The sequence below is a fragment of the Microtus pennsylvanicus genome, chromosome 11 (assembly GCF_037038515.1).
Source record: "Microtus pennsylvanicus isolate mMicPen1 chromosome 11, mMicPen1.hap1, whole genome shotgun sequence".
NCBI lineage: Eukaryota > Metazoa > Chordata > Mammalia > Rodentia > Cricetidae > Microtus > Microtus pennsylvanicus.
This window is the reverse complement of record NC_134589.1, coordinates 100315566-100331774: the sequence shown is the minus strand read 5'-3', so window position 1 is coordinate 100331774 and position 16209 is coordinate 100315566. Positions and strand designations below refer to the sequence as shown.

Here is a 16209-nt window from a genome sequence, read left to right as displayed (position 1 = left end):
TACCACTCAGAGAAAGCTGAGAATGTCTTACTAAGCAAAGGTACCAAGCCACATGGCTAAACATAGATAAAAATTATGGACCAGTTTAAGTTGTAAGAGCTAGTTAATAATAAGCCTGAGCTAATAGGCCAAACAGTTCATAATTAGTATATGCCTCTGTGTGTTTATTTGGGATTGAATAGCTGTGGGACCTGGTGGGACAGAAACTTCAGTCTACACGGGTCCATCACCTTTCCCCACCCAGCTACTTAGCAACCATGCCTGGTGCAGACTAGGTGTCCACTTACTTAGCAACCATGCCAGCTGGAAGGCTTTGCCAAGTTAGTTAACCCTTAAGCTTCCATGTTTTTATGTGAAAACAGGAAAGGTTAAGATGCCATAGTGTAATCCTAGCACTGAGGCAAGAAGATGGCTCTATAGCAAGACTCAAAAAGAAAACCAAAGAGACAAGATTGTTGGGGCTTACTGACCACAGCCTACCCCAGGTTCAGTTTGAGACCCTCTCTCAAAAGAGTAAGCTGGGAAGTGAGAGAGCGGGGCATCTGACATCCTCCTCTTGCTCGGTGCACATATATGTGCACATAAATCACACACACACACACACACACACGATGGATACCTTTGATTAGAAAAAGAGGGTATGGAGGGGGTCTCCAGAAATCTGCACAGTACCCTTCCCCTCAGACCTGTTGTCCAAAACAAACCAATCACCATCTAGATTAGTCCACAGATTGTCAGGTACTGGTGGTAACAGCTACAGGAGAGCCACAGAAAACCATAGGCACATGGGAGTGAGCTAAGGGCACAGTAGATGCGGATGTGGTGTACTGGAGGTACACGTCACCAGCTCTCACCCTGACTTTTTTCCATTGTATATTTCTGGCTTCTTTGTCAAGTATCCACTGGTGTATGGATTCATGTCTGGGTTCTTAAATTGATTCCATTGATCAATCTGTTTTTATTACTATAGCTCTGTAGTACAGCTTGAAATTAGGAATGGTGATACCTTCAAAAGTTCTTTTATTGTAAAGGATTGTTTTAGCTATCCTAGGCTTTTTGTTTTTCCATATGAAATTGAGTATTGTTCTTTCAAGGTCTGTAAAGAATTGTATTAGGAGCAGGGCTGTGGTGGCGTACGCCTTTAATCCCAGCACTCGGGAGGCAGAGGCAGGCGGATCTCTGGGAGTTTGAGGCCAGCCTGGTCTACAAGAGCTAGTTCCAGGACAGGCACCAAAGCTATAGAGAAACCCTGTCTCAAAAAACCAAAAAAAAAAAAAATGCAAGAATTGTATTAGGATTTTGATAGGGATTGCATTGACTCTGAAAATTATTTTTAAGATGTCCATTTTGACTATGTTAATCCTACTGATACATGAGCATGGGAAATCTTTTTTTAAAAGATTTATTTATTTATTAAGCATACAATGTACTGCTGGCAAGGAAGGCACCAGGTCTCATTATAGATGGTTGTGAGCCACCATGTGGTTGCTGGGAATTGAACTCGGGACCTCTGGAAGAGCAACCAGTGCTCTTACCCTCTGAGTCATCTCTCCAGCCCAAGCATGGGAAATCTTTCCATTCTCTGATATCTTCTTCAGTTTCTTTCTTCAAAGATTTGAAGTTCTTGTCATACAGGTCTTTTACTTGCTTGGTTAGAGTTATATCAAGACACTTTATATTATATGGCTGCTATGAAAGGTGTTCCATTTCTTTCTCAGACAGTTTGTTGTTTGTATATTAGAAGGGGTATTATAATTATTATTGTTGTTGTTGTTGTTGTTGTTATTATTATTATTATTATTATTATTATTATTATTACTTACTCTTGTATCCAGCTACTTCATTGAAGACGTTTATCAGCTGTAGAAGTTCCTTGGTAGAGTTGTTGAGGTTGCTTATGTATACTATCAAATCTGTAAATAGCGATACTTGACTTCTTCTTTTCCAGTTTGTATCTTCTTGATCTACCTTCAGTTGTCCTACTGCTCTAGCTAAAACTCCAAGTACTTTATAGATATAAAGTAGACAGCTTAGCCTTGTCTTGTTTCTGATTTTAGTGGAATCGCTTTGAGTTTCTCTCTAATTTGATGTTGGCTGTAGGTTTGCTGTAAACTGCCTTTTATATTGAAACTATATTTATATTATATTTAAGTATGTGCCTTGTATCCTTGATCTTTCTAAGACTTTTATCATGAAGGGGTATTGGATTTTGTCAAAGGCTTTTTCAACATCTAATAAGATGATTGTGTGGGGTTTTTTTTTCTTTCAGTTTATATGGAGGATTATATTGACAGGTTTTCATATGTTGAACCAACCCTACATCTCTGGGATAAAGCCTAAGTGATTATGGTAGATGATATTTTTTATATGTTCTGGGATTCAGTCTGTGAGTGTTTTATTGAGTATTTTTGTATCAGTGTTCTGTAATTCTCTTTCTTTGTTGAATCTTTGTGTGATTTGGGTATCAGGGTGACTGTGGCCTTATTAAATGAATTTGGTAATGTTCCTTCTGTTTCTATTTTGTAGAATACTTTGAGGAGTACTGGCATTAGCTCTTCTTTTAAAGTCTGGTAGATTCTATGCTAAAAATTGTCTGGCCCTGGGCTTTATTTGGTTGGGATATTTTAATGACTACTTCTATTTCCTTAGGGGTTATATGTTTATTTAAGTTGTTTATCTAATTTAATTTTGATAAGGGGTACTTATCAAGAAAATGGTCCATTTCTTTTAGATTTTCCAATTTTGTGGATTACAGGTTTTTAAAGTATGAGCTAATGTTCTTTGGATTTCCTCAATGTCTGTTGTCATATCCCCTTTTTGTTTCCAATTTTGTTAATTTGGATATTGTTGATCTGTCTTTTAGTTAGTTTGGATAAGGGTTTGTTTATCTTTTGATTTCCTCAAAGAACCAACTTTGCTTCATTGACTCTCTGTATTGTCCTCTTTGTTTCTATTCCATTGATTTCAGCTCTCAGTTCGATTATTTCCTGTCCTCTCCTCCTCTTGGGTGTGTTTGCTTCCTTTTGTTCTAGATCTTTCAGATGTGCTGTTAAGTTGCTCGTATAAGATCTAAAATTTTTTAGTATTCACTTCATGCTATGAGCGTTCCTCTTAGCACAGCTTTCGCTGTGCTTCATAAGTTTGGGTATGTTGTGAATTCATTTTCAATGAATTCTATGAAATCTTTAATTATTTTCTTTTTTTCTGCCTGACCCCAGTGGCAATTCAGTAAAGAGTTATCTGCTTTCCATAAGTTTGTAGACTTTCTGGTGTTTCTGTTGTTTTTAAAATCTAGCTTTAATTGGTGGTGGTCTAATAAGATGTAGGGGGGTATTTCAATTATCTTGTACCTAATGAAACTTGCTTTTCAACCAACTATATGGTCAGTTTTGGAGACTGAAGGTGCTGAGAAGGTATGTGCTTTCGTGTTTGGGTGAATGTTCTATAAATAGCTATTAGACCCATTTGAGTCATAGTGTCTGTTAGTTCCATCACTTCTTTGTTTAGTTTCTGCCTGGATGACCTGTCTATTGGTGAGAGTGGGGTATTGAAATCTCCCACTATGAATATGTGAGGGTTGATATGTGATTTAAGCTATGTTTCTTTTACAAATGTTGGTGCCCTAGCATTTGGAGCATGGATGTTAGGGACTGAAATGTTGTTGTGGTGATTTGAAAGAAAGTGGCCCCCAAAGGGAGTGGCACTACCAAGAGACAGGCTTTGCTAGAGTAGGTTTGACCTTGTTGGAGGTATGTCAATGTGAGGAAGGGCTTTGAGATCTCTTTTGCTCAAACTTTCCTTGGTGTGACACTAAGACTGCTTCTCATTGCCTTCTGATTGAATGGAGCCAGTACCATGTCTGCCTGCACGCTCCAAACTCCCTGCCATGATGACAATGGACTGAACCTGGTCATGGTGTACCTTCACAGCAATAGAAACCCTAACAAAGACAGTTATCTTGGTGGATTTTTCCATTGATGAGTATTCATTTCGGGTCTCTTTTGAAAATTTTGATCTGAAGTCCATTTTGTTAGATATTAGGATAGCTAAAACAGCTTGCTTGTTAGGTCCTTTGGGGGGGGGGAATATTTTTCCAACCCTTTACTTTGAGGCAATGTCAGTCTTTAACATTAAGGTATGTTTCTTATATTCAGCAGAAAGATGGTTCCTTTTTTCATATCCATTTCATTAGTCTGTCTTTTTATTGGGGAATTGAGTCCATTGATAATAAGAGATATCAATGACCAATGATTGTTAATACCTGTTATTTTGTTGGTGGGTAGTGGTGGTTGTGTGTGTGTATATGAGTGTGTGTGTATGTGTGTGTGTGTGTTTCCCTTCTTAGGGCTTTTCTGGTATAAGATTATTTATTGCCTGTATTTTTGCAGCTGTAGTAGTCCTCCTTGGGTCGGAGCTGTCCTTCTACCTTCTAGAGAGCTGGATTTGTAGATATTGTTTTTGCTTGTTTGTTTGTTTGTTTGTTTTGTTTTGTTTTTTGAGACACGGTTTCTCTGTGGTTTTAAAGCCTGTCCTGGAACTAGCTCTTATAGATCAGGCTGGTCTCGAACTCACAGAGATCCACCTGCCTCTGCCTCCCGAGTGCTGGGATTAAGGGCGTGAGCCACCACCACCCAGCTGTAGATATTGTTTAAATTTGACTTTATCATGGGATATCTTGTTTTCCTATCTATGGTGATTCAAAGTTTTGCTGGACATAATAATCTGGGCTCTACCTGTGGTCTGCAGGACATCTGCCCAGGCCTTTCTGGCTTTTAGAGTCTCCACTGAAAAGTCAAGTATAATTCTAAGAGGTCTACATTTATAAGCTACTTATTCTTTTTCCCTTACACATTTTAATATTCTTTCTTTGTTCTGTATGTTTAGTGTTTCAATTAGTATGTGACAAGGGGACTTTATTTTCTGGCCCAATCTATTTAGTATTCTGTAAGCTTCTAGTGCCTGTATAGGCATCTCCTTCTTTAGAAAAATTTTCTTCTGTGATTTTGTTGGAAATATTTTATGAGCCTTTGAGTCTTTCCTCTTTCCTATTATTCTTAGATTTGGTCTTTTCATAGTGTCCCAGATTTCCTGGATGTTTTGTTTCAGGGATATTTTTTTTAGATTTAACATTCTGTTTTAAAAAATTTTTTCCTTGACTGATGTAGCTATTTCTGTTATCAATGTCTTCAAGGCCTCTGAATCCCTCTTCCATCTCTTCATTCTGCTGGTGATACTTGCACCTGTGGCTCCTGCTTGCTTACCTAGATTTCCATTTCCAGGATTCCTTCCATTTGTGTTTTCTTATTATATCTATTTCCATGTTCAGGTCTTGAACAGTTTTATTTCCTTAAATGCTGGTTGTTTGTTTGTTTGTTTTTTGACTTCTTGGCTTTAAGTGATATTTTTTCCTTTTCTCCGAATTTTGGTTTGTATTCTCCTGGATTTCTTTAAGGAATTTATTCAATTCCTCTTTAAGGACTACTATCATCTTCAAAAAGTTGGTTTTAAGGTCATTTTCTTGTGTTTCAGCTGTGTTGGAATATTCAGGGCTTGCTGTAGTAGGATAGTTGGGGTCGGTGTGCCATAGTGCCCTGGCTTTTGTTGACTGTGTTCTTACACTGGCATCTAGGCATCTGGGTTTGGAGTGATGAAGGCTAAATCTTGATTTCTAGTATGTCTTTGTTAGATGGGTGTTTTGCTCCTTGGTTTCTGTTTTCTCTTTGATCTTCTGGTTCTTGATGCCTGGAGTTCTGGAAGTCAGTACCACCTCTAGTCCAGCAGAAAGTTTCTGCCCAAGTTGGGGACCAGGACCCAGTGATAAAAGGGGAAAGGGGACTACAGATATTGTGAGGGGTGGGTGACACAGAGACAAAGTAGAGGAGGTCTGAGGGTGGGCTGCCTATCATGAGTTCTGGTGGCCAGTGTCGCCTCTAGTCCAGCAGGGAGTCTCTGCGTGAGTTTGCCTTCCTATTCTGGCTGAAGTGGCCTGCACCTGAGCAGCAGAGATCCACCCAGGTTGGGGTCAAGGACACAGAAGTTCCCCACATTTCTGAGAACACTGATCCTTACCTTGTTGGAGCAGAGCAGAAAAGAGAGCCCTTCTACATAAACAGCCACCCCAGAAATCAAAAGCCTACCCTACCACCGCCCACAGCTGTCTCCACCAGACACCCAGGGCCAGTTGTGGGTCTACTAATGTCTTCCTTCAGAAGGTCTAGCTGGGAATTCCCAGTGATTGCCTCAAGCCAAAGACGATGAGCAACAACTAGGATTAATATATAAAAACCAGTGGGAACGAAAACAAGACAGGCTGAGTCCCTGCCATGGCACAGATCAGTGTCCTCATGGAAAAGGCACACACCAAGCTGGTGACTCCGTCAGGGACAGAAATGGCATGGGGAGGCTCAGGCCCCAAGAACTGCTGACAGAGAAACCCAATGACATATTCATTGGCTCCATTCCCCACACCACTGAGAGTAGGGGAGACTGAGAAGGACCATGGAAAACCATACCTGCCCACCATGACGAGACAGGTGGTCCTCATCGCAACTGCTCACCCTGCACAGGTGCAGAGCTCTCATTAGCATTTGTTCCTGTGATGCCAGGGGAACCATGGCATAGGAGCCGAGACTGTGGGAAACCTCAGGGGAGGGCTCACAGCAGGGCAGAGCCTTTGGCTCACAGGGACCAAGGGCACAGCCTACAGTTGGGATGCTGGGCCTCATTCCAGGAATAGCAAGTGTTAGAAAACACATGAAGCACCCCAATGACAAAAGTGCTCACGTGCAAACAGAATGGCCCAGAGGTGAAGATCCAGGTGACACAGCATATTTATGCTTCTATGTCCCCTCGGGTAACTATTCCCAAGCAAAAATGGCACCCTGAGATGCAGTTACAAGGGCCTGTAACTTCTCTGGGTGACTGTCTTGCCCCATTGGTAGGAATGAGACAGGTAGAGCTGGTTAAACAAAGAAAACAACTAGGTTGTCTATAGGACAAGAAACAACCTTGGCCTCTGAGGACCACAGAGCCCCACCCCTCTGCCAACCTAGTCAGGGGCCCCAGCCCCACCCTCAACCTGCTGACCTAGTCATAGAGAGTCTGCCTTGTTGAACAATTGTTGACTTGTGTGTGTGCGATATAAAACCATTCATACCCACCCTTCTTCACTGAGTCTCTAAGGCTTCTTCCGGAAGGTAGAGCTGGACATGGTTTGCACCATCTGGTCATTCGACTAGTTCATCAGAGTCACAGGGAAACTCAGCTAGCAGAGTTGCAGCTGGCTACATACAGGAGGCAGTTTGGAAACCACAAGGCAGAGGAGGTACCTTCCATCCATTAGCAGACACACCCCCATGCACCTCAAGCTGGCCACAGGATCCGACAGTACACAGCAGGCACACACTCACCACCTTCACACCCGCTAGCCAAGCCCACAGGGGTATAGGCATAAGCACAGAGACACTGCTGGCATACACGCCAGACTCACAAAGTACTTACGAACTGTCATGGACTCGGGCATTGAGGCAGATGGTAACAAGCTACTCAGAGGGCTTCCTCGGCCTGGAGAATTGGCTTCCACACTGAGAGAAAGCAGACAGAAGGATGTTATACTCGGCCAAATACACAAGTTCAGTGCTTGCAACACTCACAGGTGAACGTCCCTGGGAATCTACTGGAAAGACAGAAAGCAGCTGCCCCGAGTCAGCCACTCCTCCTTACTGCAGGTGAGCCTGGAGTTTACCGGAAACCCCAGCATGTCATTTTTAGAATCCTGTCTGTTCTGAGTAACAAGACAACAAGCCAAGTATGGGACAGTCAGGACCCCTGACCTTGAGGCTAAGTTGGTCATACAGATGGATAACTTCAATACACCTAATTAAAATCATGAAGGGGGGGCTGGAGAGATGGCTCTGAGGGTAAGAGCACTGACTGCTCTTCCAGAGGTCCCGAGTTCAATTCCCAGCAACCACATGGTGGTCACAACCATCTGTAATGAGACCTGGTGCCTTCCTTGCCAGCAGGTACATTGTATGCTTAATAAATAAATAAATATTTAAAAAAAAATCATGAAGGAGGTAATAAGAGTAACAGATGATGGTGATGTTAGGAGACCTCGGTGGCTATGTCCCCTCTGTAAACAACAGTGACACTGGGCCCCTTAGCTTTCTGTCTGGGCTTTTAGTTGGTTGGCTGGCTGGTATTTTTGTTTTGATTTGTTTTTTGTTGTTGTTGCTGCTGCTGTTCTTAACATGGAAGGGATAAGCTTTCTACACTTACAAGCTGCAAGGCAGTAACCTGAATACTTGACAGCTATGACACCTTTCCCCATAACCTAAATATCCTGTAATACCAGGGCTGACAGACACCATTACCAACTACTAATGAGCTCTAACTAAGAGGGCTGAGAAGGGATACAGTGTGGCAGCAGAGGCGGAGAGGAGGCAGAGTGCAGACGAGGCGGGGTGGCCGCCGCCTCTCCTGGGGGTGGAATCCTGGGCTCTTTGCACACTGTGCAAGCACTCCACCACTGAGTGCCTCCTGCCTATGACACTAGGTCACAGAACAGTTTATCTGTGTGAAATGGCCATCTATGACCCTGACAACTGCACAAACGAGTACCAACATGAGGTCAGGCCTTGGCCTTCCATCCCAACAGGCCCCACCTCTCTCTTTTTTTTTAATTTATTTATTTATTAAAGATTTCTGTCTCTTCCCCGCCACCGCCTCCCATTTCCCTCCCCCTCCCCCAAACAAGTCCCCCTCCCTCGTCAGCCCAAAGAGCAATCGGGGCTCCCTGCCCTGTGGGAAGTCCAAGGACCACCCACCTCCATCCAGGTCTAGTAAGGTGAGCATCCAAACTGCCTAGGCTCCCACAAAGCCAGTACGTGCAGTAGGATCAAAAACCCCACCTCTCTTTAAATGAGAATAAATGCAAATATAAACAGCATGTCACGGTCCTGACACTGACCTGTACCGAAGGCCGGGCTCTGGGAGTAGATGGTCCTCTGGTCCTGCCCCATTCTCCAGGCTTCCCACAGGGGCATCTGTGAGAAACCATGCCAAGAAGGTGAGGCTTGACATTAACTCCATTTTCTCCTGACCATGTGCTCAGCTGCTCCATCAACTGATTTTCAACTCTCTCCACGTACACACTGGAGTTTTCTACTACCCATTTCATTTGCTCGGGCAAGTTAAGGCTTGGCACTAGTAGCTACATATATATGACTTTTTTTCTCAAAATCCACATCTGGAGCCCAAGACAGAATCTGGTTTTTTATTAAACAAATTGCTCCTGCTTGTAGTGGACACTAGAGGGCAGCAGGGTCTCACCACTGGTAAAGTCTGCAGCTTTCCACAAAAGCCACTAAGTATTTGGGAAAGGCATTTCCAAAAAGTGAGTCCACAAATCTCTAAAGCAAACAGGAAAAGGACGTTAATGATCGCAGACGTATTAGCTGTTGCTCGGGCCTCCTTCCAGGCAAACGAAGCAGATCTGCAAACCCGGGGCTGCACAGCGTCACTCAAGGGAACTCTTGTTCATTCTGACTTCAGAGTCAGGCCTCTGGGCCTCTGCTTCTGCTTCTGCCAGGCTTTAGGGACTGCACATTCCACTCACCCCCAACTGTTTCCAGCAGCCCAAGAGCACGGCAAGCCTGGTTTCCATCCCAGGACTCCTCCTTGCTCCCTAGTGGTGTGGTTAAAGCGTGGTTACTGCAGAGTCCCTGCTCCTCGCCTTCAGCTCAGCAAGTCTTATGTCTCCTTACGGCCTCTAACTCAAGCTTTCCTGCCTCAGCCTCAGACTGTTGGGATTACAAGCATGTGCACGTTCACAATTATGTAACATAATTAAATTTTACATTGTTGTTGTTTTGAGACAGGATTTCACTGCGGCCTGAGCTGGCCTGGCACTCACTATGTAGCTCAGGCTGGCCTCAACCTGTAACAGTTCTAGTGACCACCTGAGTGCTGGGATCACATATGTGAGCTACCAGGACTTCTTTGACCCCTGCCCCTTTTGGAACCCTGCAGTCTACACTCTATAGTTTATACTCTTACCTCTCAAGAGGACAACTCTCAAACTCTCTCCTATGGCTGAGATCTCAGCCCTAAATCCTGGTTCCACACTTCTGGCTATCAGAAATGTCTGCTGACACTTCCCCAGGCCCAGCAGCCACCTGAACTTTTGACTGTGCTGACAGCTTAGGGACACCAGCCCTGTGGGCTACCACAGGGCCAGGTGGATCTGCTGCCATTACATGTCCTGCAAAGGCCTGCAGCTTAATCGCCAGTTCATGATACTGAGAGGCAATGGGACTTTAAGAGAAGGACCTGGTTCACTGGGAAATCAGATGCCCAGGCCCTTTCCAGATCTCTGCTTTTCCTGGTCAGCATGAGGTGAGCAGCTTCCTCCACCTTTCATTCCTAACCATGATGCCTCACTGCAAGCCCAAAACAATGGAGCAAACTGAACATGGATTGAAATCACTGAACTTGTGAGTCAAAATATTCCTTTCCTCCCTATAAGTTGATTGTCCCAAGTATTCTGTTACAGTAACAGTAACAGGAAGCTGACAAACATAATATCCAAAATCTCCAGTATGACCTGAATTATCCCTCACTTGGCTCATGTGCAATGGCACATTGTAGTAATATTTCATTTGTATTTTAATAGATAAAGCTTGCCTAAAGTTCGGAGAATAAAACAGCCCCACCCACTGGTCAGCCTTACAGACAGTGGTGACACACACTTTTAATCCCAACCATACTAGTTTGCCATAGAAACTGGACAGTAGTGGTGTGCGCCTTTAATCCCAGCACTAGAGAGGAATATAAGACAGGAGGAGGCAGCTCTCACACACAGTCTCATTCTGAGGATTCAGGAGGCAGGATCACCATTTCAGACTGAAGTAGAGGTCAGAGCCTGTGGCTGGCTGTTTTGTTTTTCTGACAGACACCAATGTCTGTCTCTGGGTTTTTATTAATCGTACCACAGCACAATTCTGGTTAGAAGGCTTGGCATTTTCTAAGGACCCTTCAGTGGGAGACCTCAGTTCAGTCATCCACACTGCTGAAATTCAGCCATGATTGTCAGTCCATACACAAAGCAAAGCCAAGGCTCCAACACCACACAAAATGAATGGAAATGCATGGCTGGAAAAAAGGCCACTGACACCCAGCCCACATTCCAGATGCAGCACTGACTTAGCATAACTGACCACACACCAGCCCCTCTGTGTGGCTGGCACATATATGAGTTTGCACTGTGGTGGGCCAGACACACAGGCACACAAGCATGAGCAGTGTCATCCTCTGGGCCTTCTCTGAAACAACAGCTACTTCCATCTTTATCATGTGTGCGGTGGTAGGACTAGAACATGAACGCTGAGCAATGCTCTACCACTAGGCTACACCAACTTCACAGATGAAACAGACTCAAGGACTTCACTGACTTAAAAGGTTCACCTAGTAAGTGAAGCCTGGCACTGAGTTAAGTCTTCCTAACTTCAGCATGCAAGCTCACAAAGTGAGCTGAAGTACATTTGTCCTCTCATTTCCTGGCTCTCCTGCCTAGGCACCTCTGTCTGTCCTGTGTCTTCTGTATGGGTATCAATCTCACAACACTATGTATTTTTGCCCTGCAGCATCTCTCCGCCATCTGCTCATCCATTCAGTAAGGGTTCTCTCAGTACCCCAACCAAGGGCTCAGTAGTGGCCAATGTCAAGGTCAGGGTCATGATGGAAGACTGGCATGGTCTTGTACTTATGAACCTCACAGAATAGGAACTGTTCTAGTCACTGAGGTCAGAGAAGTGAGGTCAGCTCTACAAGGGGACACAGTGTGGGACATGAAGCCTGACCTTTCTGAGAAAGGGGTAGTGCAAAAAAGATATGTGTTGAAAATTTTATTTAAAAAATGCTATTTATCAAGAAAGTTACGTGTTCTAGTCCAGAACTCAGGAGGCAGAGGTAGGAGGATTGCCACAAGTTAAAGCCAGCCTGGTCCCATATAATAAGTTCCAGACCAGCCAGGGAAGGCTACATAACAAGACCATCTGAGCTACAACCTGAGGGACGCATGCAGGGTGCAGAAAGTGGGAGGAGCAAGTGAGAAGCAGAGCAGGCCAACAGGGATAGGGGAGCAGCAAGTGGGAGGAAGTAGGTTACCAGTGCTGGGCACTTAACGGTTACAGCAATGACAGCAAACTGTACCCCAAGTGCTGGCAGAGGTTTGGAGCACAGGAATGATGCAGTCTGACTGTGTTCTCCATAGCTGCTCTGATAGTAAAAGAACAGGCACAAACAGGGACAAAAGGAAAAGGTGCAGACTTATTGAGAAGGAGGACGCCAGGGCCAGCCACCCAGCCACACAGTAAGACACAGAGAAAGAAATAAAGAAAGGCATATAGAAATAGAGAAACGGAAAAGCCCAGAGGCAAAAGGTAGATGGGATAATTTAAGAAAAGCTGGCTAGAAACAAAACAAGTTAAGGCCGGGTATTTATAAGCAAGAATAAATAATAATAATAATAAATAATAATGTGTGATTTATTTAATATTTATTTATTTATTTGGGAGCTGGGTGGCAAGCCTCCCAAAAAAGCAAAAAAACAAAAAAAATCGCACCACACAGCCCTGGCAAGAAGTGACAGTCAGACACATGGGATGTGGCAGCATTCAGAAAGCATTCACATTCTATACATTTCTCCTTTACACAGGTTATGGATGAAAAGACAGCCTGGGCTACGGCCGTTAGTACAAGTCAGAACCCTAGCTACTTGGGAGGCTTGTGCAGGAAGATAGCTGGTAAAAGCCAACATGAGTGGCCAGAGTGAAACACTGTCCAAAATAAAAAACTACTGGGTTGTCAAGATCACTGAGTAGGTAAAGTCACCTGTAACTCCAGTGCCAGGGGATCCAATGCCCTCTTCTGGCCACCATGGACACATAACATATATGCACTCATGTAGGCACACACATACACACACAAAATTGAAAAGAATTTTAAAGGCTACTGACGTATTCCTTTAATCCCAGCATTCAGGAGGCAGAGACAGAGACATCTCTGAGAGTTTGAAGCTAGCCCATCTACATGGTAAGCTCTGGGCCAACTAGATCTACACAGTGAAACTCTATCTTAGGAAAAAAAATTTAATTAAAAGCTACAAAAAAAAAATACCAGCCAGTGGTGGTATACGCGTTTAGTCCCAACACTCGGGAGGCAGTGGCAGGCAGATCTCTGTGAGTTCAAGGCCAGCCTGGTCTACAGAGCAAGTTCCAGGACAACCAAGGCTACACAGAGAAACACTATCTAGAAAAAAAATAAAGTAAAATAAAAATAAAAAATAATAAGGATATAGTTTAGTGGTAGGGCACATGTATAGCATGCTCAAGGCCTTGGCTCAATCCTCAGTGCTGCCACAAATAAAGATGCCCTCTGTCTCCTCCCTGAACATAAAACCTCAGGTGGGATTTCCCTTCCGATCCCATGGCCTAAAACCATATACTCAGCAGAAAAGCTAAATGCTGAATAAAGAACACCCTGCACCCCACATGCCATGTGACCCGATGCAGCCACCTGTCAACTACCACAGCATCTTGACTGCCAAGAATAAAGCTGCCTTCCCAGAGGACTCCAAAGTCTACCATATCAGACCACAGTAGTATGTGGCAGTCAGTCCTTGTACTTGTCTGAATGAGACCTAGCACCCAGAGGTGCAAATATTTAATACGTGATCCTCGGTGGTGGTGCTGTTTGGAGAGGCTATGGGGAGTATAGCCTTGCTGAAGGAAGTACAGCACTGGGCAGGCTTTGAGAATGTAAAGCCTTACCCATTACCAGATCGTTCTCTCCATTCTTTGCTCAGGATGATGACATGAGCTCTCCACTTCCTTCTTTGGTGGTCATCATGCCTGCTGCCATGCCTCCCACCATGATGGGCTCTTACCCCTCCGAACCAAAAGTCAAAACAAACTCTTTCTTCCATAAGCTCCTTTTCATGGTGTTTTATCACAGCAATAGAAAACGAGTCAATACACTCCTCAACTTAACAAGCGACTCCAAAAGCTAAAAGTGAGGATAAAGAATCTAAAGGATGTCAGACCCAATGGGAATGCAGGGTTAGAAGGCCACATGCTTCAGTGAGCTGAGAAATGCCCTCAGATAAGCTGACCATCTCTAAACCGTCACCAATAGGCAGTGCCAATGTAGACACAGCAGAGAAAGGAGAAAAATGCATAGGAGCCTTTACAGGATCCAGGTGCCGTCTCGCATCTCCCAAGTGCAAAATAATGGTCACTATTTGTTGTTAACTTTTAATGTGGCCAAGTTGAGCAACAAACTGTTGGGGCAAGCATGTGAGTCCCCTTAGGGTCTTGCCAACCACTTCACCCTGGAGCTCTCAGCCGGAGTATCTGTAAACACCCAGTTCTATAGGAGACCCCTTAAGCTACTACTTACTTCTGAGTGTCCACAAGCTGTGCTTGCCCTGAGCCCCAGATCTCTTAGATTCCATTCCTACCTGTACAGACAACTGAAAATCCCCATCTGGTCCTTGTAGCAAAATCTCTTACTGGAGAAGAGAGGACAGGAAGCACTCACCTGTTGCAACATAAGAGCCCACTCCACTGACAGGGAAGAGGACGTCAGTGTCGGCATCAGCATCTCCATGGAGCACCTGCAGTGGGGCCCAGCCATGCACCTGGGGAAGGCAGGCATTCCCATCCAGTGGTCTAAAGAGAAAAAATGTAGCTGCATGACAGGGTCTTAGACTTATCACAACTCTTCAAGTTCCAAGGTCTAGATTGGGCAAAAACAGAATAAGCCACGGGCTGGGAGTCAGCACCACAGAGCCCAGTCAGACCCCTCATGTGCTCTTTTACCAGAGCTTCCTGTGCTCAGCAAGGGGTAAAGAGCCAGAAAACGGCTGTGATGCTCTCACAGGGCTTATAGTCTGGAAGAGGACACAGACATCAATCACAACATCCTACAAGAAGATGGAGGCTCAGTTCTGAAGTGTGGAGCAGGCAGGAAAGCTGAGGAGGAAGACCCTTTTAGAAAAGGGAGAATTGTAGAGGGAAACACCTATGACCCAACACTTGGGAGGTCAAGGCCGCTGTGCTGTGTTTGTATAGCTCAACACACCACCAGCTTGGATTCTTGCTTTGACTTGATTTAGTTGAGAATGAAGGGTGTGTATTTTTGTCCAAGAGTTTTTGGTTTTTAACTTGTTTGAGAGACAGAGCTAGCTGGTTTAGAACTCTGTACATATAGATGAGATTACCTTGGCCTTCTTCACACAATCATTACTATGCACTACATTAGAACAAAAAGAGACTCAACAGATCAAAATCACACCTACTACATCAAGTAAGGAAAGGGAGGAGAAAAAGAAAAGTCTCATTATATAATTAAAATTTTTAATTTTTAAAGATTTATGTGTATGGGTTTTTTTCCCTGTGTGTATCTCTATGTACCACATGCATGCAGTACCCACAGAGGCTAGTAGACACCAGATCCTCCAGGAACAGAGTCACAGATGGCTGCTGTTACGTCCAAAGTGGGTCCCTAAAGTGACAGTCTGGTTCAGCTCAGGCCGGACTCTGAGTTAAGCAAAAGCACCCTAAACAGTATTCCTTGGAACCTTGTGAAGTCAGTTTCTGTTTGTCAGGAAGTCACTACTTCCCTTCTCTGTCCCTACAGGCAATGGGGCATCTAGTTTCCTATTAAAGCATACCCTGGCCCAGGCTCCCTCCCAGTCTCTTCAGAGACTGGTGAAGCTTTCCCAGCCTTTTGCTATTCTGTATACCCCAAGCGATAACCATAGCAATCCTGAATTTCCCCAACTTTTCTTTCTACCCATGGGGTAGTCCATGGTGGCTTTACTGAGTTCTCTCATAGCTGTGAAGCTGGTCCTCTGGAGGAGCAGCCAGTGCTCTTAATCAATAAGCCATCTGTTTCCCAAGCCCCAAATCATGTAACTTAGCAGGCCTGGTGAGAGGCTGCCCAGCCAGGGCCACATGACAAGGTCCCTGTTTCACAGTCACATTGTTCCATGGTGCAGTGCTTGCATGTACTAAGCGCCAGATTTCGTCTGCAGTGGCACAGAGAGAGACCCTGATCACAAGCATGGTGGCTAACACCTGTAATCCCAAGCTCATGAGGCATAGGCAAGAGGGTGGAATGAACTCAAAGCCAACTTGAGCTAGA

At 44.3% G+C, this 16209-nt stretch overlaps 1 protein-coding gene across 3 annotated transcripts in view; it reads right to left on the bottom strand.

Moving 5' to 3' along the window:
• Snx29 (sorting nexin 29) overlaps positions 1-16209 on the bottom strand; it is a 420267-nt gene that overhangs the window by 330225 nt on the left and 73833 nt on the right. For all 3 annotated transcript variants that reach the window (XM_075942055.1, XM_075942056.1, XM_075942057.1), the window contains 3 exons: positions 14602-14732; positions 8972-9047; positions 7501-7583 (listed from right to left, as the gene is read on the bottom strand). In XM_075942055.1, the coding sequence (XP_075798170.1) occupies positions 7501-7583; positions 8972-9047; positions 14602-14732 (290 nt within the window). The remainder of the gene's footprint in view (positions 1-7500; positions 7584-8971; positions 9048-14601; positions 14733-16209) is intronic.